Source organism: Leptodactylus fuscus, chromosome 9, assembly GCF_031893055.1.
Source record: "Leptodactylus fuscus isolate aLepFus1 chromosome 9, aLepFus1.hap2, whole genome shotgun sequence".
Taxonomy (NCBI): Eukaryota; Metazoa; Chordata; class Amphibia; order Anura; family Leptodactylidae; genus Leptodactylus; species Leptodactylus fuscus.
Genome location: NC_134273.1, coordinates 70999807 through 71023505, shown reverse-complemented (window position 1 = coordinate 71023505; position 23699 = coordinate 70999807). Strand labels below are relative to the sequence as shown.

Below are 23699 nucleotides of genomic sequence, written 5' to 3'. Positions count from 1 at the left end.
TCAGAGGATGTCCTTGTGATGTACTGAGTGCTTCTTACAAAAGTATATATGTATACTGTGTGTCCAAATAATGTGGAGCCAGGGGCTTAGGAATGCCAACAGAATACTGCAACACATTGTACCCCACATTTATGAATAAACAGTGCACATCTAAAAATCTATATGTGCAGCTATGCTTGTCTATACTGCTGTACAGTTGTGTACCATGTGTAGCCGTTAGGGTTGAGCCGATCTTGAGATTTCAGGATCGTTTTTAAAATCGGATTTCTGAACATTTTCCATTTGATTCCGATCCTAACGCAAGTCAATGGGATTTTTTTTTACTAATCGAAGATCGGATTTTAAAGATCCTATTCACTACATAGCATGGAGTCCAATAACTGAATGATTTAATTTTTAGACTCCACGCTGTGTAGTGATTAAAAAAAACCCCTCTGGCTACTTAGTCCCCCCTGGTGTCCACTTACCTGTACAGATCGCTGCCGCTCCCCGCTGTTCTCCCTCCTCTTCTTGCTGCCCCCACCTCCCAGGTTAGTGTTACAGACCTAGGAAGAAGGCGAGGTTGTGGCTTAGGAGAGTGTGGGCGGGGAGACGTGAGTGCTCCCCTCCCAGTACCCGCCCACACTCTCCTAAGCCACAAGCCCCGCCTTCTTCCTAGGTCTGTAACACTAACCTGGGAGGCGGGGGCAGCAAGGCGAGAAGAGGAGCGAGAACAGCGGGGAGCGGCAGTGATCTGTGCAGGTAAGTGTTAGCTACTAGAGATGTTAGCTAGCTAACATTGTTAGCTTTTCCCACAATGCTTGGCCAGTAGCAAAGCATTGTGGGAAATAACCTCCGATCTCGATCCTGCCTAAAAAGATCGGGATCGGAATCGCGATCGCTCAACCCTAGTAGCCATAGCTAGGAGGCTCCTGTAGATGTGACCTTTAAAGGAGAAAGAAATGTTTAACGCAGACCCTATCATAGCTCTCATTTGACAGCCGGCACTTCAGATATCAATCAGGATGAATACACCAATTTAGACCGCCATCCCAATAATTTAGCATTGCGACAGATAAGGTTGTTGACATCTGTATCGGTTGATCTGTTCTTATGGTCCAAATTAGGTTGCAACTAAGTAGAGTAGGGGTCCCCTTTAAAGGGAGTCCATAAGGTCCGAACCAATAATAATGTACTGTAATGACCTTTTATTAGGCGCAGAGACATATTTTAGTAGCCATAAACTGATGAAGCAATGGGGAGACACTGCAAGTGCACTGGAGGCGGGGACAGCTTTGTCTATAGACAGTCAATGATGCAAAGAAAGGCTGAAAATTTAATTTATATCTAGGAAGTGATTTTAGAGGAGAGTCAGAGGACTTCTGTCAATAGGCCCCGCCTCCAGTGCACTTACAGGCTTATTGCCATATTGGTAGAAAGATTATCATTAGAGATGAGCGAACAGTGTTCTATCGAACACATGTTCGATCGGATATCAGGGTGTTCGCCATGTTCGAATCGAATCGAACACCACGTGGTAAAGTGCGCCAAAATTCGATTCCCCTCCCACCTTCCCTGGCGCCTTTTTTGCACCAATAACAGCGCAGGGGAGGTGGGACAGGAACTACGACACTGGGGGCATTGAAAAAAATTGGAAAAAGTCATTGGCTGCCGAAATCAGGTGACCTCCATTTTAGACGAATAGTGGATTTCAAATCCGGGTCATATGAGAATGTGAACTTTGTGACTATGAGACAGGGATAGCTGTACAGGCAGGGATAGCTAGGGATAACCTTTATTTAGGGGGGAATGTTATTAAAAATAACTTTTTGGGGCTCTATCGGGTGTGTAATTGTGATTTTTGTGAGATAAACTTTTTCCCATAGGGATGCATTGGCCAGCGCTGATTGGCCGAATTCCGTACTCTGGCCAATCAGTGCTGGCCAATGCATTCTATTAGCTTGATGAAGCAGAGTGTGCACAAGGGTTCAAGCGCACCCTCGGCTCTGATGTAGCAGAGCCGAGGCTGCACAAGGGTTCAAGCGCACCCTCGGCTCTGATGTAGGAGAGCCGAGGGTGCACTTGAACCCTTGTGCACCCTCAGCTCTGCTACATCAGAGCCGAGGGTGCGCTTGAACCCTTGTGCACACTCTGCTTCATCAAGCTAATAGAATGCATTGGCCAGCGCTGATTGGCCAATGTATTCTATTAGCCTGATGAAGTAGAGCTGAATGTGTGTGCTAAGCACACACATTCAGCTCTACTTCATCGGGCTAATAGAATGCATTGGCCAGCGCTGATTGGCCAGAGTACGGAACTCGACCAATCAGCGCTGGCTCTGCTGGAGGAGGCGGAGTCTAAGATCGCTCCACACCAGTCTCCATTCAGGTCCGACCTTAGACTCCGCCTCCTCCGGCAGAGCCAGCGCTGATTGGCCGAAGGCTGGCCAATGCATTCCTATGCGAATGCAGAGACTTAGCAGTGCTGAGTCAGTTTTGCTCAACTACACATCTGATGCACACTCGGCACTGCTACATCAGATGTAGCAATCTGATGTAGCAGAGCCGAGGGTGCACTAGAACCCCTGTGCAAACTCAGTTCACGCTAATAGAATGCATTGGCCAGCGCTGATTGGCCAATGCATTCTATTAGCCCGATGAAGTAGAGCTGAATGTGTGTGCTAAGCACACACATTCAGCACTGCTTCATCACGCCAATACAATGCATTAGCCAGTGCTGATTGGCCAGAGTACGGAATTCGGCCAATCAGTGCTGGCTCTGCTGGAGGAGGCGGAGTCTAAGGTCGGACCTGAATGGAGACTGGTGTGGAGCGATCTTAGACTCCGCCTCCTCCAGCAGAGCCAGCGCTGATTGGTCGAGTTCCGTACTCTGGCCAATCAGCGCTGGCCAATGCATTCTATTAGCCCGATGAAGTAGAGCTGAATGTGTGTGCTTAGCACACACATTCAGCTCTACTTCATCAGATCGCTCCACACCAGTCTCCATTCAGGTCCGACCTTAGACTCCGCCTCCTCCAGCAGAGCCAGCGCTGATTGGCCGAATTCCGTACTCTGGCCAATCAGCACTGGCTAATGCATTGTATTGGCGTGATGAAGCAGTGCTGAATGAGTGTGCTTAGCACACACATTCAGCTCTACTTCATCGGGCTAATAGAATGCATTGGCCAATCAGCGCTGGCCAATGCATTCTATTAGCGTGAACTGAGTTTGCACAGGGGTTCTAGTGCACCCTCGGCTCTGCTACATCAGATTGCTACATCTGATGTAGCAGTGCCGAGTGTGCATCAGATGTGTAGTTGAGCAAAACTGACTCAGCACTGCTAAGTCTGCATTCGCATAGGAATGCATTGGCCAGCCTTCGGCCAATCAGCGCTGGCTCTGCCGGAGGAGGCGGAGTCTAAGGTCGGACCTGAATGGAGACTGGTGTGGAGCGATCTTAGACTCCGCCTCCTCCAGCAGAGCCAGCGCTGATTGGTCGAGTTCCGTACTCTGGCCAATCAGCACTGGCCAATGCATTTCTATGGGGAAAAGTTAGCTTGCGAAAATCGCAAACTGACAGGGATTTCCATGAAATAAAGTGACTTTTATGCCCCCAGACATGCTTCCCCTGCTGTCCCAGTGTCATTCCAGGGTGTTGGTATCATTTCCTGGGGTGTCATAGTGGACTTGGTGACCCTCCAGACACGAATTTGGGTTTCCCCCTTAACGAGTTTATGTTCCCCATAGACTATAATGGGGTTCGAAACCCATTCGAACACTCGAACAGTGAGCGGCTGTTCGAATCGAATTTCGAACCTCGAACATTTTAGTGTTCGCTCATCTCTAATTATCATCTCTGCATTGCTTCATTGATTTGTGGCTTAAATGGAATATTTCGGCTCCTATTAAAGCCCCCTACATTCCACTATAAGGTTTGGGAGGCATTTTGGACTCCTTTCAGTACTAAGGTCATGTCACCTCAGCCGGGCAAATTGTGCATTGTTGTCCTAGGGGCACGTGTTGGCTTCTCAGCCCCCTGTTTCATCTCACTTCACAGGCAATAGTGTAACCAGCATTTGTTCTTCCTGTCTTTGAAGGGATGAGAAGATTTGAAAGGTTTAGCTTTTCGGTGTAACTAAACAAGCACCATAGACAGGGTCTGCTTTAGTCTGCAGGATACTGCGATCAGATAGGCTGATTATCAAGGAAGGAAAAGGAATTTGCTAAGCTTCTGGAAATCAGCTTGATAAAGATAGTTCTTTAAAGATAAAACAGGGAGGCCTTCAAACCCCTACATATGTTCTTCTGCCATTTGTTTTCTTAGTAGATCTACTCATCTATATCTCTGCTTATTCTATTCACTGGACTTCCCTTACACATGATACATGTCAACACTTGTCATACACACAAATAGAAATGAGCGCGAGACATTACACTGTGGGATTCTTACTAAAATAATCCTTAGGGAAATTCAGTGTGTTACAGCAGCATAGATAATACAGTAATATATTACAATAAAGAACACATACAAGCCCATAACAGATAGGAAAGATGCTAGGAGTCATAGCAACTAAGAAGAAAAAGAAGGGCTCAGGATCATTTAGTTCTCTGTGTGGAGTGATCTTTGCTTAGCCTGATGTTGATTATACAGCCTGGCCGTGGTTGGGAGGAAGGATCTCCAATAGATCCTTCTCACACTTGGGGTGAAGCAGTCGGTCACTGTCAGTACTGCGCAGTGCTATCACGGTCTCATACATGGGATGGGTGTTATTCTCCAGTGTGGCGCTCACCCTGGACAGCATCCTTCTGACCCATCAAGACATGGACACAAACAAGATTTCTGAAGGGTGTCATGGGGTATCTGGCACCAAGATCTTGACAGCAGTTCCTTTTAGTCTAAAGCAGACCTGGGCAATGTACAGCCCCTGGGCCATATCCGGCCCTCTGACTGATTAAGTCCGGCCCGCATAGCTTGACTAGGGAGGCGTGTCTTAGTGCCGGCAGGACAGTGCAAGAAGATGGAGACATGTGGTGTGTGTCCTAAGATACTGAGAGGGGGGTGGGATGTGAGATGCAGGGTGGAGAGTGTGTGTGTGTGTGTGTCTGTATGTGTGTGTCTGTCAGTGTGTCAAATATCTAACCATCCCAGTTTGGACCTGGTCAAAATATCTTAGATTCTTACACTTGCCCATTGTACCTGCTTCCTTCATACCAACATCTAAAAACTGAATAACTACCTGTTATATCCTATAGCTTGACATGGTCCAAAGTCATTCATATATTCATGTTCTTCACTTCATCAGTTTCCATGTTATAGCTGATCATTTAGCATCCTTACTCTGGGAACATGCAACCAACATTATAGAAGGTTACCTACTTGACTAGTGTATGTATATACCGCATTGTGTACAAGTTGCGGGGAAGTTTAGAAAAAATATTGCAAGGTAAGAATGCAAAAATAGAAGTGTTATTAGTTATTAGAAGTGAATAAACAAGAGAGAAATCTAAATCCCATCAATGTTTGATGTGACCTTTGTTCTTTGTCTTCCATCAGTAGTTCTTGGTACTTGCAGACCGTTTTTGAAGGAGCTCAGTAGGGAGGTTGTTCTCGCCATCTTGGAGAACTAAGCCCAGATCTTCTGTAGATGTAGGCTTGGCCCAATCCTTCTGTCTCTTCACGTCATCCCAGACAGACTGGAAGATGTTGAGACTAGGGCTCTGCGGGGACCGTATTATCACTTCCAGGACTCCTCCTCCCAATAGCAGTCGCATCAGATATTGAATGGATTTAGATTTCCCTTTTACTCTCTGCATTCTTACTTTGCTGCATTTATTCCACTCCTAACTGAAATTTTTGGAAATTACTTGTGCAACTCCATCTACAAAGGTGAATCTTGACTTACAGTTACAACTTTGTGTGTCCTGGAGCGGTTACTGTTCAGTGTAAGGACACAACAACCCTATGCAGAATTGCTAACCTGCTGTAAAATTCCAGGAATCTTGGTTTGGAGGAGCGTGCTTGAATGTGAAAGTACATTATTCATGTAGCTGTGACAGCTGCACACTTTCCGCCTCATTTTTGGGAGTGCACAGCTGTGCAGGACAGCAGTTCATACTCAGAGGGGTCTGCTGGATTTACTCCCACTCCCAAACAAACAAAGTGTGTATGGCCTGATAACATCCATTCTTTATAGTGTAAACCATAGCAGCACATTATGGGCTCTTATCACTCGTATGTCAGTGATGATCTACAGCACATACATGGCCAAAGCAGTGTCTTCATGTTTTAATATAAGCCGCTGTTAGAGGTGAAGAATGACATGTACTTTCTACTGTTCCCATAAATGTTCCTAAAGATTTCCTGAAAATTGCATATGAAACGCTCAACACTTCATTTTCCAAGTTATATGTGATGAATCTCTTCAGTGAGGTCCTAAAAAAAATACAATAGCAAATTTGTAGTGATAAAAACTAGTAAAGTAAATTATATTGTCCGCTGATCAGGTAGGAAGAGTCTGGCCAATAAAGCCCATTACGCTGGCCAATGTACAGCACCTTGTAGCCATGTGCTGCTCGTAGAGTTACATCTCGTATGTGGCTTAAGGGTGAGCACACATGATAGGGCGCCATCCACATCCATGTTGTGTCTGAAGTCCTGTCCACCCATGGCATCCAACAACACCAGCCATTAACCAAGGTGAACAGGGCTTCAGACACAATGTGGATTCATCCAGCTCACCATCTTGTGTGCTCACCCTTTAAAGGCAATTTTAGATGGGGCAGGTTTGCTCCGTGATATACAGACCATTTGTTGGCCGCATTTCTTGGATCGAACCCTGAGCCAAGATTTGGACTCCCATTTTTGCTTTCTTGCATCTCTAAAAACATGATTATAATACAGGACAGTAAAACCAAGGGGGTCAGGGACTCCTTAATACTGGAAGTCTGGGTCCAGGAAATATAGCTAACATTCAGTCCATATCTCACAGACTTTCCCTGTATGAAGCCAGCCATAAAGATATAGCCAGACAACAAGCTCCGCACCATAGCTGCATGTTTGTGCTCGATATTTCATCTGGTACTTTTGCTATAATTGACTTTCCTCTAGTTCGATGTATCATATATGTCAGGTGTGGCTTAGTTGGCCCACGTCTTTTTTGTTCCAGATCTTTAAAAAATGTCCAAATTGGGCCATTCCATGGTTGCCATGTTATGTTATCCTTTCATATTAGATTTTGGTGGGTCAGTGGGTCAATCCACCAATGTCTGCTTTTGTGAGGTTCTTGATATCTTTACCCCTGGTGTATACTCATCTCCTCCACTTTATGGGCAGATGTGTGAGTTCTCTAATGGACGCTTAATGGATATCTTATGTGTTCCGTTTTTCGATGAGAATTTCTGTGTGTTTAGTTCAGTCTATGACTGATCCGAACCAACAACTATTCTTTACTTTTTTGTGTGCTGCTTCAACACAGTCCTTTTATCTCCTTGTATACAGACAAACGTAATGTTTGACATTCTGCGATTGTGTGTTCCTTTCTAGATGGTAGCGAAGATTGCTAGACAATGGGGTTTTGATGTTCTGACATCATTCCTCGGTTTATATGGAAGTAATAGCGAGCTCCATAGTAACGGCCATCAGCACATGGGTATAGAGGAAGGTACCGACAGACGCCGAGCACCTCATCACTTATCAAATAGGAGATACTAAATATTTACACAGTGCAGCCTGGCACACTTCATGTTCTTAGAATATGTGGGAGGGGGTCAGCGAAATAATAGACGGGTGCTGGCTTTATCTATCTACCAAGTTGTACAAAGATATTATATTATAGACTGCTATATATTTCTAGAATGCAATCCATAATATATTATATGAATTTTATCACCATGTGTCTTTAATCTGGTCCACAATTTCTATGGTCCTTGTGCCAGAATTCCAGTGCCCGGTTCTCCTTTGTGGTGCAAATCAGTTTACACCAGTTTGTTATTGATTTGCACCAAAAGTTTTCTGGTGCAAAGAAACAAACTGAAGCCAAAAAAAAGCAAAAAGCGCCTAACTTTACCAAAATGCACCAAATGTATCACTCAGCGTGCAACACTATGATGAATTCAAGTTTCAGTTGAGGCCTCACGTTGTGGAAAAGCTGAGTTTTCTGTTGCAAACTTTGTGGATTTGGCAGAATGGAGAGATGTGAGCGCTGCTATTCTATTTCCCATTTGTTTTAAAGTCATTGTAGGCTGAAAAAATGAACAAAACAGAAAAACTTGCAACAAAAAACTCAATGTGTGATCTCAGTCTTGTGCTGGGGGCTGGGGCATTGGGTTTTCTGAAATTTAGAAGAACACTGCTAACAAGACAAAAATGATGCCATGTTACAGAACACGATGGGGCCCCTACATTCAATGTGACTGCAACTTCTAGTTGCAAGAAAACCCTTCAATGCTTGATCTTTTTATTATTAGTAGGGTTGAGCAATCGTGTTCGGAAAAGATCGGATTCCTAGCGGCGATCAAGAAAATTTCACGATCGCCATTGGAATTCCGAACATGATCTTTTTATGTGGGATCGAGATTGGTGATTTTTCCCATAATGCATTGCTTAGCCTTCACACTGAGTATACAATGTATATTCAGTGTGAAGGCTCCGCAGCAGTTCCATAGGAATGAATGGAAGCAGCTGACACACAGCCTTAACCCCCTGCGCGCCGGCTGCCTTCATTCATTCGAATGGAAGGCTAAACTAAATCTCTAGCAGCTACTTACCTCTAGAGATGGCTGCTCCGGTGCCCTCCTTCTTCTTGCCTCGCTGCCCCGCCTCCCAGGTTAGTGTTTAAAGCGCTAGGTAGGCGGGGCTTGTGGCTTAGAGTGTGGGCGGGTACAGGGTGCGGAGACGTGACGTCTCCCCTCCCAGTACCCGCCCACACTCTCCTAACCCGCCCACATTCTCCTAGCCTGGCAGGGAGGGGGCAGCGAAGAGAGAAGAGCAGCGTGGAGCGGCAGCGAGGCGAAGAATGAAGGCACGGGGCACAGGACCAGCCATCTCTGGAGGTAAGTGGACACCAGGGGGTAGGATTGCTTTTAAAATCCGATCTCCGATTTAGAAAAATATCCCATTGACTTGCATTGGGATCGGAATTGGGATCGAGATCGGGTTCGAATGAAAAGTGATCGGAAATTGGATTTTAAAATCGATCCTGAAAAGTCAAGATCGGCTCAACCCTAATTATTAGATGTCGCTGCACCCTAAGGGTCAATGTGGATTCTGCGTCAGAATCCGCGTCCAAAAACTCAGTGAGCATTGACACTCAGGGTCACAGTGACTCCATTCACTCGTATTAATGAAGGAGTCATATGGTGACACTGCAATCTTTGATCATGTGACCATGTAGCCCTTGTATACGGTGGGATGAAACGTTAGGTAAATCCTAAGATATGAGATGCTTCCGTGTAATGTAGCATGCACCAGTTGCAATGAAAACTAGAATGTTTTCCTGTAGCCTCTGAATCTGCTTTACTTGGCACTCCTGACCGCCATATGCAGATTACTATGTATTCAGGTCAGAAAAACGTCAAGGAAAAAGGGGAAAGTGAGTATTTATTTTGTTCGGAAGTGTTCAGTTTTAGCAAATTGCTTTCGAGGTCACAGATCTAAAGCCACAATTACATAATCAGTCAACCCCGGTAACAAAACCCAGTCGTAAAAGCACGAAAGGCTTGTCAAGGAGTAGCTGAGACGGTGATGGAAAGAAGCCAAAGTCACATTGGAGAACAGAGGCTCCGTGAATGGGAAAGTGTCTCACATTCTGTGGCGAGCACAAGAGACCACTCTGTAAAGGGAAATGTCCTTCCTTTCATTCACCTGACATGGCATTTGCTAGGCCTCTTGAAAATGGAGAATTCTGTGTCTTTTTGTCTCAGCAGTTCTGAAAACTACTCTGTTCCTTCTTTTTTTTTTGTCAGGACTGAAGAATGATGGCTGCCGGGAAATTTGCCAGTTACCCTAGAAACGTACAAACGAACCATCCTTTCCCACTGGCGGCCTCAATGGATCTTCTAAGCAGCAAATCCCCCCTTGCTGAGCGTCGGGCTGATTCGTTTCAGGATGTATGTATCCATGGCACATTACCACGTAAAAAGAAGGACAGGACTCCCATTAGATCCAGTGACATGTTCAGCCACATGGGAACCTTGCCACACTTCAAGTCACACAGGCAACCTACCTCTAAAATGCAGGATATAATAGAGGAATATCCATTTCAGGACAGGAGAACGGCAATGTATCCTACAAGGTAATGCAGAAAACTTGAAACTGTTTTATAACTTGTTGCATGGAAATAATAAGGTTTTCCAGGCTAAAAATGCTGATTATAGGTCAACAATATCAGATTGTGGAATGAACACCTCGGCACCCTGATCAGATACTCAGAGATAGGAGCAGGAAGCAGACAGCTCCGTTCTCTGTGTAGTGGCTGAACTGAGTCACTGCAGCTTAACCCTGAATCAAATAAATAGCTGATCTGCAGTACCTGGTCTGGCCACTACACAAAGAACGGAGCTGTCTGCTTCCTGTTCCATTCTTGTGTATCAGATGCTGAGAACAGCTGAACGATTGGGTTTCTGGGGTGTCTTCCCACCATTATCATTATTTTTCAACTAAAACCAAATGGTCATATTAGTTCTAAAAAGTTTCTAGTTGTGGTTTAGGGCAAAAACATATACCATACCTATTGTTGATCTGTCCATATGCTGCTATGCCAAGTGTTAGATGTTTTACATGATGGACAACGACGACACCCAACAGACCCCACTGACTGCCATATTGTCCGACATGTTAAAGAGGACCTTTCACCATATCCAGGCACAGGCAGTTCTATATACTGCCAGAAAGCTGACAGTGCGCTGAGTTCAGCGCACTGTCGGCTTTCCCGATCTGTGCCCGGTATGAAGAGCTTACGGTCCGGTACCGTAGCTCTTCAATGGTCAGAAGGGCGTTTCTGACCATTAGCCAGGAACGTCCTTCTGCCTTGCGGCGCCTATCACGCTGTGCTGTGGAGTGGGGAGGAACGCCCCCTCCCTCTGCTCACAGCGCTCGTCCATAGACTAGCATTATCAGGAGAGGGAGGGGGCGTTCCTCCCCGCTCCACAGCACAGCGCGATAGGCGCCGCGAGGCAGAAGGGCATCCCTGGCTAATGGTCAGAAACGCTCTTCTGACCATAGAAGAGCTACGGTACCGGGCCGTAAGCTCTGTACACCGGGCACAGATCGGGAAAGCCGACAGTGCGCTAAATTCAGCGCACTGTCAGCTTTCCGGCAGTATATAACACTGCCTGTGCCTGGATATGGTGAAAGGTCCTCTTTAAGCAGGGTTCACACTAGCGTCGGTGTCCAACAGCTAGTGTCCGATGTTAATGTCCGCGGAAGATTTTAGCATCGGACACTAGCTGCGTCCGTTCACAATTTGCATTGTTTTAAATGGGACTTCATGTAGTGTCCTTAAGATGTCCGATTTTTCAAGCGGACAGCAAAATCCTACACGTACAATTTTGCTGTCCGCTTGAAAAATCAGACATCTTTGCAAACGGACACTTAAGGACAGCCAAGGACACTAAAGGACACTACATGATGTCCCATTTAAAACAATGCAAATTGTGAACGGACGCAGCTAATGTCCGATACTAAAATCTTCAGTGGACATTAGCATCGGACACCGACGCTAGTGTGTAAGCCCCCTTACCAGACAAGATAATGCTGCGTTGCACTTTTTCTTTGTAATGGAGTTTGCTATCCGGGCCTCCATCGCAGATGTGACTAGAGCCTTATTGTAGCCTATGTATTCTCTTCTATAGTCAGATAGCACTATAGGGCTCTTTTAAGCAAATGCTTAGAGCAAATATTTGGGAGACATGATCGGCACAATGCAGAAGCTGAGTGTGTCCCAAAGTATTTTTACAAGCCTTTACTCAGTTGTCAGAACTTTTCAATCACTGCTACACAGATAGAAACCTCTTTGTACAAGTTTCTAGAAAACAAAGGGTGTATTAGAGTTATAGGCTTAGGACAAATGGGTAAACGCCTTGTAGACTGCTACTCTGTAATACAGGCAAAGTGCGGCTCTCTCTGCCTGTTCAGTCTAGTTTGTACATTTATTACACCGTAGATTCGGTCTGTGACCAGAAGCTGAAAATACCAGATGTTATCTGTACACGGCAACTGGAGCGTGCTGCTACACCATAATTATGTCCTATAACTAAAAGGTAAAAGAGGGTCAACCAGAAAGAATGTGAACCCTGCAGTGGAAAGTTCTGAAGGTCTTGTTTAGTCCAAGTGCAATGACCAGGCGACTACAACATAACACAAGGCAGTTCTGGCCAGTTCCATTGTGAGCAGTGATGGTAGAGATGACATATTTCAGTAGATGTTCCAAGATCCGGAGAGTGTTACTAACATCATAGAAATACTAGGTAGTCCTGGGTCAGTCTAGGGCTAATGAGGAGGGAATGGGAGAGGTGCCCAAATGGAAATGCTTTGATATTGCTCATGTGGATTTTAGGAGCGAAAGTGGTCATTGGTAGAGATGAGCGAACACTGTTCGGATCAGCCGATCCGAACAGCACGCTCCCATAGAAATGAATGGAAGCACCTGTGACGTCGGCCGGCCGCCGGCAAAGTCAGCGTCACAGGTGCTTCCATTCATTTCTATGGGAGTGTGCTGTTCAGATCAGCTGATCTGAACAGTGTTCGCTCATCTCTAGTCATTGGGTCCCCATTAACCTTAATAAAGCTTAGCCAGGTTTCCCTATGCAGCTGAGGCTACAAAATTATTGGGAACAGATCTATTTGCCGCCTTCACTTGTCATATACACTGTCCACCAGTAAGTATTTGGACACCTGTGGTAGAATAGAAAAATAACATTTATTCATATTCAGTAGTTGGTAGAGCTTCAACCCTCCGGGGCTTTCCACAAGTCCTTGTATCACGGCTAGTGGTGTTTTATTCCATTCGGCTTGGAGAAGACAGGTAAGTTCTTTCACCGATTTTGGATGGCTGCTGCACCTCTTAGTCCCAGAGGTGCTCGATTGGGTTCAGGTCTGGGCTCTGGGCAGGACAGTCCGGTCGGTTAACCTGATTGTCACTGTACCAAGCCATGGTAGACCTCACTACATAACAGCTGGCATTGTCATCCTGGAAGTGACATTGGTCTGACCCATAGAACCACCATAATGTAGGGAAGCACACTGTTATCTAAAATAATGCAATAGGCTTCGGCATTGAGTTTACCATGCACTGGGACCAAGGCGTGATGTACATCACGACCACAGATATCTTCCTTTGCATGGATGTCCAAATACTTATTGGTAGACAGTGTAGTGCCCACATTACACTCTCCAGGCCAAGGCTTGTGATTGCTGAGGGTGCCAGCTTCAGACCCCAAGCAATCTGCGACCTAAACCCTTCCCATGGATAGGAACTAGCGGCTGAGATGGGGAAATCATTTCTTCCACTAGTAATATAAACAGGATTTTGGTGAAACTGAGCTTTGGATACTTTAATATGAAGTCCATACACGCCAGACAGCTGCATCAACTGTGTCTGCAGAACTGACATTGCCGGGTCCAGTCCTACAAGAACGAGAAGTCGTACGTGACAGTGACACAGTCCTGACTTCTTTCAAGGCAGCCAACTCTTCATCCTCCTTGTTTATAGTCTATAGCACATGGATTTATTACTTCTATAACTCTTAGAACAAGTCTCTTGCACAATACATTTTTAGCACATAGTTCATATTCTGCAGTTTGCAGCTTCAGCAGAGGCCAGCACCGCCAATCCACTGTTCTGTCATGGTTTCTGAAGTTTCTTTGGCACTTTGAAGGACTTTCAGAGATCTGCAATGTGCATGACATCAGCAGCATGGAAGCTGCACAAAGACAATAGGCTCTCATAAAACAGTCATTTGGTTACATTGTACTTCATCTGACATCAGCAATCTATAAACAAAGCCTTGTGAGACCGTGAATGACTTGGCACAGCTCTCATTATGGATGCCACGCCATTAAAAAAAAAACAGTCTGTCCCTGTGCCCACTTTATATTCTCATGGTGAGAAGCATATGTACAATGCTATATACAATGGTATGTAGGAGATTAATATACTATAAAGCCTGGCACATGAGTAACTTTGTTGGTGACATTGAGTGGTTGATGGTCATGACATTCCCATGACTTTCGAGTGGCTGAACGCCATCACATTCCTATAAACTTGCACACTTGAAGATTCCTGGTACAAAAAGTTCATCTTCATAGCGTATCCCAAATTACCAGGCATCATTACAAGGAGTACTCATCTACTTCAGATATGCCAAGTCTCATGCCAAGTATCGGAAGACAAAGAATGAGCAGCCCTGTGTGAAGCCGTCCCATGTCCTGCACCGTCTACAGTCGGTGATTCACGTGGAATGAATTCATTGCCCTCAGAAAAGAGGAACTATGCAATCACATTTATTCCCTAAAATAGAATAGAGTCAAATGGGCTTTTTGTGACTCAAATCTATGTTCCTTTAACCCTGGAGTTACCTTCAAGTAGCAGATTAAGTGGAGATAAGTAGTATATTGGCAAAAATAGCCTAGTCTGGAGGTGGTGTCGCAAGGCGGACGCCGCAGGTGAATCAGCCGTGGAACCCGCCTGAAGGAAGGGCAGCTCGCTGAGCAGGAACAAACTGCTCACAGAAAAGGAAGTGACCGGCTCCCATTGATTTCAATGGGAGGCGGCAAGATTTTGATGCGGACTCCGCATCAAAATCCTGACCATTTTGCCCCGTGTGAACTAGCCCTTAGGTCCCATTCACATGACCCCAGTTGTGTATCGGTCTGTCATAAACGGAACAAATGGCATTCATATAGAGTCTATGGTTTCTACAGGACTGAGCCATAGAAATGAATAGGACCCACTCCATACTTTACAACTCTGCCTCCACACAGATCCTTGAAAGTAAGGTCATATGTAGGGTTGAGCCGATCTTGACTTTTCAGGATCGATTTTGAAATCCGATTTCCAATCATTTTTATTCAAACCCGATCTCGATCCCTATTCACTATACAGCATGGAATCTAACAATTGAACGCTTTAATTGTTAGAATCCACGCTATGTAGTGATTTCTTTTAATCATTAAGTAGCCAGAGGATTTATTTTTTAATCCTCTGGCTACTTAGTCCCCCCTGGTGTCCACTTACCTGCAGAGATGGCTGGTCCGGTGCCCGGTGTTCTCGTTCTTCTTCGCCTCACTGTCCCCGCCTCCCAGGTTAGGAGAGTGTGGGCGGATTAGGAGAGTGTGTCTCTACCCAATAGCTACTTTGGTGCTTCTCACTTCATCATAAACTTGCACATAAGGCCGAGCTTGAATGTTTATTCCTGCGGGAGATAGGGATAATAAGTCTGCCAGACCCTACTACAACAAAGCATCAAGCACGTTGAAATTCAACATACTTTTTATGGAACAATCGGGGGACCTATAATATTGCCAGTCAGTCCCATAAAATGTGCAGGATGATGTTTATCTTGTATATATCTGACTATAGTCAGTTCTACAACACACTGCAGCTTTATGGTGCTCATGTAATCAGCTCACTAGGTATCTTTATATCTGATAGGGTTGAGCGATCGGGTTCAGAAAAGATCGAATCAGGATTGGCGATCGAGCAAATTTCGTGATTGGGATCGGCTGGAAAATGATCGGAAATCGGACTTTGAAATCTCAAGATCAGCTCAACCCTAAAAGTGATTTTTCCCATAGAGAAGCATTGACTAGGGTTGAGCAATCGGGATCGGGAAAGATCGGATCCCGATCGGCGATCGAGCAAATTTCACGATCGGCTGCAAAATGATCGGAAATCAGATTTTAAAATCGATCCTGAAATCTCAAGATTGGTTTGACCCTACTGATAGTCCATCACTGGATACCATGAGGTGGTCGTACAGTAATGTATATATATCGCACAAGCATGGAATATGATAAATTAGACTGACACAGTACTGTTAGGCAGAACAGGAGTCCCTCTGTCTGACCTCAACCGATATTACCCAATTTGTAATAAAATCCACAGGAGAAGGAAGTGAGGCAGATGGAAACCCTCCAGATGTTTTCTCTGACACACTCCACCGTCTATCACCAAATCCATGTCAAGCGTTATAAATATATATGGACATATTTTCGAGAAATATGAAAGGTGGTTGAGTCATGACGTTCCCGGCAGGTGGAATGTGGGATTTCTTCAAAAATATGTTGATAAAGTCCTTCAGGCTGTTGAAATTCACATGAGCTTATTACATACTGCGCTAGCAATGGAAGCATTGACTAGTTATCGTGGAGTTATTCAAGCGTCCTAGAGTATATTTGTACAAGGAAATCCAGGTTTTCTTAATCCAACATACTTCAGGTTTGGAATACCTAACCAGTGAGTAGTGTGTGGGTTTCTTCTGCAGCTATTCAAGCATGTTTGCCCTCACCACCATTCATATAATGTACAATGCGATGGGCGGCTGGCTTTGCTATTACAATGAATGTCAGTCTGCCAGACTCCATAGCATGGCTAACTAGCAGAGAACATGCAAGGGATGGGATGAATCAAGCCCTTGGATTGTCACCTAAAAACCTTGGGGGATATAAGTGGACACAGACCCCCTTTGAGGACTCCTTTGGGCCACATTGTGTAAAACTCAGCGTTTTGGCCCAGGTAGAAACGCAATGGCAAAAAACACGGTACCGGCGTCCATACATTGAAGAAAAGTATCTGCAGAGGAAATGCTGTCATGTCTTTGTAAATCACAGCATGTCAATTCTACCGATGGAAACACTAGTGTTTTCCGTATAGGTATCATAAAAGCAGAAAGTCTGCAGAGGAATCCTCTATGGAGAGGTGAAAATTGCTGTGGAAAAAAATCCAGTGCGTTTCCGTCGCGGTCTTTTGCGCAGCGGCTTTCAGCTGTGGCTTGCTATGTGAGGCCTTAGCCTTAGAGTCCATTGACACTGAGTTTTTTGGCGCTGATTCTGACGCTGAATCCGCGTCAGAATCCACGTGTAAAAAAAAGCCTCCCATTGACTTCAATGGGTACCTAGCGGAAAAAGGAACCCATTGAAGTCAATGGGAGGCTTTTTTTCCATGTGGATTCTGACACGAGTTCAGTGTCAAAATTAGTGCCAAAAAACTTTGAGTGATTGGACCCTTTTAGGGTAAGTTCACACAGAGTTTTCTGGTCAGGATTTTGAGGCTTCAAAATCCTGACCAAAAAGACGGCTTCCATTGAAATCAATGGGAATCGGTCATTTCTTCTTTCCATCTCCTGGGAAAAAGAAGCGATGTGCTCGTTCTTTCAGGCGGATTTGCCTCGCGACATCCACTTGAAGACACTCCCTCCCGACTAGGTCCATTCATGTGGGACTAATCCAGAGCGGAGTGTGCGACTGGATGCTGGTGCACTGCACCGGCATCCAGTCGCAGCTACTTGTATTTTGGACTGGAACCTGAGGCGGCCTCCGCCGTGTGAACCTGGCCTTAGAGAACTTGTACATGGGCCGATAACCAGGGCAGTGATCAGAAGTGGACACTCCCAGGAAAGTTCATTCCTGCTCTTTGGTTGCATTTACATGAAGCAGCCCTTGCTAATATTTGGGTATGACCTGATATAGTAGTTTGCATTTGCTGATCGCACATCCTCTGTTTACAAATGTAACGTGCTGCCAGATTCCCAGATGGGAACCATGTGGTGTGAATATGGCCTTACTCATTACTCCTTTCCCATGCACTTATGTCACACGATGCAAAGTATATTGCTTTTTACTGGAATCTTAGTTGGAGAAGTCAGTTTCCTCGTGCTTTCCTATCACCATTGAGCACCAAATTCCTTGTTTTTAGCCTATTGAAAGGACTTTTTTTTTTTAGAATTCTCAATGTCTGTTTTATAAAATACTTAAATTCCCCATAAAATAAAATTTTTGAAGCGTTGTTTCCTGTTCTGGCCCTACCATGTTCCCGCTGGTCTCTGCTTTCTGGTCCCATCTTGACCCATTCAGCCAATCACTGGATGGCGCCAATCACCATTGCAGACAGTAATTGGCTGAGCTGGTGTTTCCTCTGTGTTGTTACAAGAACAGGCAATGGAGCCCAATGTTGGAACAAGATTGTCTGGTCATTGGTGAGTACTATTATGTTATTGACCTATTGTGAGCCTGTCTAAGATAGTTTTCAGCCATTTAATCCCTGTCTGACAAGCCCCAGTATTGTTACGGATATACAATTACATAAAGCTAGCATGTTGGCAGAGGTGACAGTTAATATATTTATCAAACTATTGTTGAACTATATCAAGGGCCTCCTGCATTGGGTGTGCCCGCAGGGTACCTAGTTTATACATGTTGGTTTCTTATGGAATAGCCTTGGGGTCGGAGCCGCAGTCAGGGTGATTGATGACACTGTCACACACCCCACACACCTGTATCAGTGTCGTGCCTCTACTTTGTACAACCTGAGACGTTGAGGAGTTTCTCACTGCGGATTTCTGCATAAAGCATCTATGCTGATTCTTCACATACCTGTTGTGGGATGGATTCAGGTGTATCAGCAATTGGGATAGGTTTAGGCCAATTCTATGGATAGCGGAGAGAGGGCCAACAAGGGCCTTTGGATTGACAAACAGATGCTTGATAGATAATATGGCTGATTGTGGAACTTGTCTCCAGTCCCAGAAACTTAAAGGGGCTCTATCATTAGATTTTCCGGTTTTTAGATAAACGTATGCCTTTTAAAAGGGCTATTCAGATGCTGCTAATCATTTTTGCCCCCCCCCCCTTTTTCTGAATTACCGTAAAAATGTATATGCAAGTCAGTCCTACCGTGCACCCCCACGTCATAGCTTGTTCACGCCCTCCTCTCTTCTTTGACGTCCTCCTCCTTGCGATTCACCGCCTCCAGCCCGGCGGCCTCAATCGAAATCTCGCACATGCACTACTGCGCACACTCCAGCGCCAATTTTGTGTAGAAAACTGCTCAGTTCCCCTGAGAACTACGTAAGCGTGCTGCGCATGCGCAGTACAGTCGCCGATGTTCTCTACAGAAAAATCGCATCGGAACGTGCGCATTAGCGCTCCGGAGGGGACGCTACTGTGCATGCGTGAGATTTTGATCAAAACCACCGGGCTGGAGGCGGTGAATTGCAAGGAGGAGGACGTCAAAGAAGAGAGGAGGGTGTGAACAAGCTATGATGTGGGGGGTGCACAGAACGCCCACCATACACGGTAGGCCGGATTTGCATATGCATTTTAATGGTAATTCAGAAAAACGGGGGGGGGGGGCAAAAACAATTAGCGGCACCTGAAGAGCCTGTTTATCTAAACACCAGTAAATCTAATGATAGAGCCCCTTTAAGTCAGGTAGGGAGCACAAACTGAACTGAGTAGTTCTGACATCAGTTGCTGCTGTTTGGTAGGGGTGATGAGTGGTTGGGTCCTAACTGATCCGATATTGAAGACGTAATCTAGGAATAGGTCATCACCATTTAAAACCAGGACAACCCCTTTAATTCAACTGGAATAGTCCTTTAGATTTTTGCATGTGATGGGGCAACTCCTTCCACAGCCACTTCAATGACTTGGGGTCATTCTTTTATGGCTAGTATATTTCCAGCTACTTCATCTCCTTTTATTTTATGGGTGTAGTTTTCCTTTAAGTGAATCAACACTTCCATGGTAATTATTAATGTTTTCCACGGTCCGTTGTAACTGACTCCAACACCAGCAACATAGAACAGCTGCAGATTTGGCCTATTCATTCATGCGGTAGCCGTTGATGTAAATTCAGGAGTCTCGGTCATCCATCAGGACAAATATCATCTCCAGGGACAAGGTATACAGTTTTCATGGAGAGGCCTTGTGTGTGTACTACCCCTGAGGTCAATGTTAGATCACCATTGGCTTGTTTACTAGACTTCCTGCATTTCTATGGGTCCACGTTTTGGGGAAAGCTATGGAATTTATGGATATCTATATTGGCACAGAATGCTGCCTCACCCAAAACCTGAAATAACAAGATATAGTATGTGAAATACAGCAGATCCCACCCACCCAGAGAAAGCTATGTCACTACCAGCAGCCCCTGAAAAAATGGCAACTGTTCCAGCTGTATATACATACCAGGCCCGCAGTGTTTGATGATCGTAGGGTAATGTGGGACACTTGTGGGGCTCAAGCAGATAGTGCCAAATGCAGATTCTTGGTCACAACTGGGAGACATTATTGCTGCTTGAAAAGGTATCGGAGAATGAATTACAAAGTGCACATAGAAATTCACTTCCTACAACCCTCAATGGCTGTCCCTCTGATCTGGTGCCACTTTTACTGGTGTAGGAACACATGTGAAGAGTCTTTACGAGACTAAATTATCTTGGTGGAGTTTTTATTTCCCACTACAAGATGGGTCAAACTGGGAAACAAATATAATGGGGGAATTTATTAAGATTGGGGTTTCAAACACCAGTCTTATGTCATTCCACATGCGCCAAAATTACTAGAGGCTCTGGCGTGAATGGAGCTGTACGCGGCACAGGGGTTGAGGAGCATTTTTGGCTTTTTTCTTGGTACATCTGCCCATAGACCCTACTTAAGTGTGTGAGATAAGAAACCTAGACTACAACTCCTTGCTAGAATGGAGACTCATGCAGTTGATGACAGTTCTTTGGAATACGTTGGTGCCATACAAGAAACACTAAGTGGAAAGGTAGTACTAGTAGCTAATATAAATTAAATTGGCCATGTTCACATCTGGCTTTGGCTAATCTTTCCATGAACAAAAGGATCGGACAGTTGAAATCCAGCTATGGGATCCTTATGTTCCCCAACAACTACCATTGAGGGACAGTCAGGAAGACCACATGCACCTTAGATAGTCAACAGAATCCAACAAAGTTAATGGGTTCCACCTTCATACATCTAATGTGTTTGAGCTGCTTTACTACTTTTCCCAGAATTTCATATGGCTTCCATATCAAAAGCTTCATTCCCCATTTCCATTGGGCTTGTTAAAATATAACATGTTCAACTTCTTATTTTCCCTGACATGATCCAATGGGCAGTCATGAAGACCCCATACACACCAGCCCTACTGAAATTGGTAGACTGGGCCAACTTGGTGGCCTTTATAGATGCACCATACCTGCAAATCTAATTTAGAAATGATTCATGTTATATTAACTTCAGGCTACAACATTCCAGTTTTTGGTTTTCTTCAATGATGCCTCTTTAAATAAATACTAAATGTGGTTTGATTCATTTGACTACGCTTCCCACATAAGGAATTTCCTTTGTTCAAGGCTATTTAAGATTTTATTATTATTGCTTTTTGTGAGTGGGCTGAGAACTTGGGAACCTGAAAAAATGTCACTTTCATTGTTAAGTTCTTCAGCAAACCGGGCTACATTGTCACTCGTAAACCTGAGGCTTTTGTAGTCTAATGGAGACAAAGCGCTGCATCTGAAAAGTGTGTGTGAAAATAGCTCCTTCTGACCCCCAAGGGGTCTCACATAAAGGCAGCCAATGTATCTTCCCAGACGTCTTTTGTTCATGGCTGACAAAGTGTTAAATCTTTCTATAGACCAGAGCACGGATACTGACCTGGTAGCGGTGTCATCCACTCCGGTTCATCGAGACTCTTTTGCTTTAAGACAGACAGGTCCCAACTTTAATCCACGTCTAGGCTTGAGAAATTCACCATGGCAGACACATTATGGAGAATGATACCAGATGCTGCACTCATAACACTTCAGTGACTACAATCTCATCCTCTCTTGGCTTGGCCTAGGTCCGCTATGCTGGATAAGATTTGGCTCCATTATTGAGTCACTGGATTTACCTAATGCGTCTTGTGTATCTTCTAAATACCTTTATAATGAAGTGCAGGGCCTCTCCGTATCGTAACCACAGCTCCAAGCCTAATGTTCAGGACTTTTCAGTACCGTGCCAATGCAGCATGATTCCTCTAAGATGACTTTCCATTGTATGTAAATCTTAACAATTCGTTTCAGATGATCAGATTCCAAGGGATTGACCGTTTCGGGGTCTTGTGGTCATAGTCACATATTTTCCAAATGTTGTATTCCAGCTCTCTTGCTTTGTAATCTCTAATTTTTGTTATGACTTTGCGGTCTTGTTCTTGACTGATCAAGGTCAAGGCTTCATGCTAAGGACTCCTGGGTATACTGAGGGTGGAAGATTCCAGGGGACTCATGGAGGACTTGGTGGCTCTTTAATTTTATAGTTCTGGTAGCTTCCATATATTTGTTTTTTCAGGTGACATCGTAGTTCCTTTTCAATATCCTCCCTTACTGGAATCTTTAAAATAATACGTCCCCAGCTGGGGCAATTTTCATTGAGATATATGAGTTATGTCTATAGTCAGTATCTTTTAGATTTATCCATCTGTTCCTATATTCTAAGGCTAAATTCACACAACCTTGCCTAGTCAGCACCAGTGTGGCATAGTTTTTTCATGGACCTATTGATTTTTATTGGGGGTGAGGATCCATGAAAACAGAGCCAATGTTTCCAATCTGCACGGTCCACTTTGTTCAACAATCACAGGCCGCACTTGTCCATGAACCTTGGAAGTGTGAAAATATTGGGAGGCCGATTCCAGTCTGACTTTGACCCTGAGTTTTGAGGCACAATCCACCTTAAAATTAGTCCCTTATTCCACCAAATGAACATACCCTTAAAGGGATTAACCATGAACAACAATATCACTTCCACAGGATAGATGCTAAATGTATAACCGCTGGGACCCCTGCTGATTATCAGAATGGGAGTCCCCTCAGGGGTGAACCTAGCCTTTTTGCGAGAGAAAGCCCCCCCCCCAATCCCAACCTCCCCCCCCCACACGGCAAAAAGGCTAGGTTCACCCCTGACTACACAGCATGTAGTCCAAAAATTGTCTCAATTTTTGGACCCCACGCTGTGCAGGGGCGGATCCAGGGCCGGGCGAGCCGGGCAACCGCTCGGGGCCCCGCGCTTAGCGGGGCCCCGCGGCGCGGCCGGGACCTAACAAAATGGTCCCGGTCGGCATGTCCCGACTCCAAGTGAGCTCAGCGTTAAAGCAGGAGCTGAGCTCACAGCTCCTGCAAGCCGGAGCTGTCACAGCTCAGCTCCTGCTTTAACGCTGATCTCCGGGCCTCCGGCATTTGTAGCCGCGATGTGATGACGTCATCACATCGTGGCTACAATATGTGTATGAGGGAGAGAGCTGCGGGGGAACGAGGAATGGTGAGTGTGTGTGTGAGTGAGAACGGCATGACACTGGGGCAGATGGAGGGGGGAGAATGGCATGGCACTGGGGCAGATGGAGGGGGGAGAACGGCATGGCACTGGGGCAGATGGAGGGGGGAGAACGGCATGGCACTGGGGCAGATGGAGGGGGAGAACAGCATGACACTGGGGCAGATGGAGGAGGGAGAACGGCATGGCACTGGGGCAGATGGAGGGGGAGAACGGCTTGACACTGGGGCAGATGAAGGGGGGAAGAACAGCATGACACTGGGGCAGATGGAGGGGGGAGAATGGCATGGCACTGGGGCAGATGGAGGGGGGAGAACGGCATGGCACTGGGGCAGATGGAGGGGGGAGAACGGCATGGCACTGGGGCAGATGGAGGGGGGAGAATGGCATGGCACTGGGGCAGA

General features: G+C 45.4%; 1 protein-coding gene across 1 annotated transcript in view; it reads left to right on the top strand.

The window, feature by feature from the left end:
- The window catches only part of BCAR3 (BCAR3 adaptor protein, NSP family member), a 72773-nt gene that overhangs the window by 8176 nt on the left and 40898 nt on the right, over positions 1–23699 (top strand). Inside the window, exon 2 of the mRNA XM_075286554.1 lies at positions 9942–10270. Within this exon, the coding sequence (XP_075142655.1) occupies positions 9951–10270 (320 nt within the window). The 5' untranslated portion in view covers positions 9942–9950. The remainder of the gene's footprint in view (positions 1–9941; positions 10271–23699) is intronic.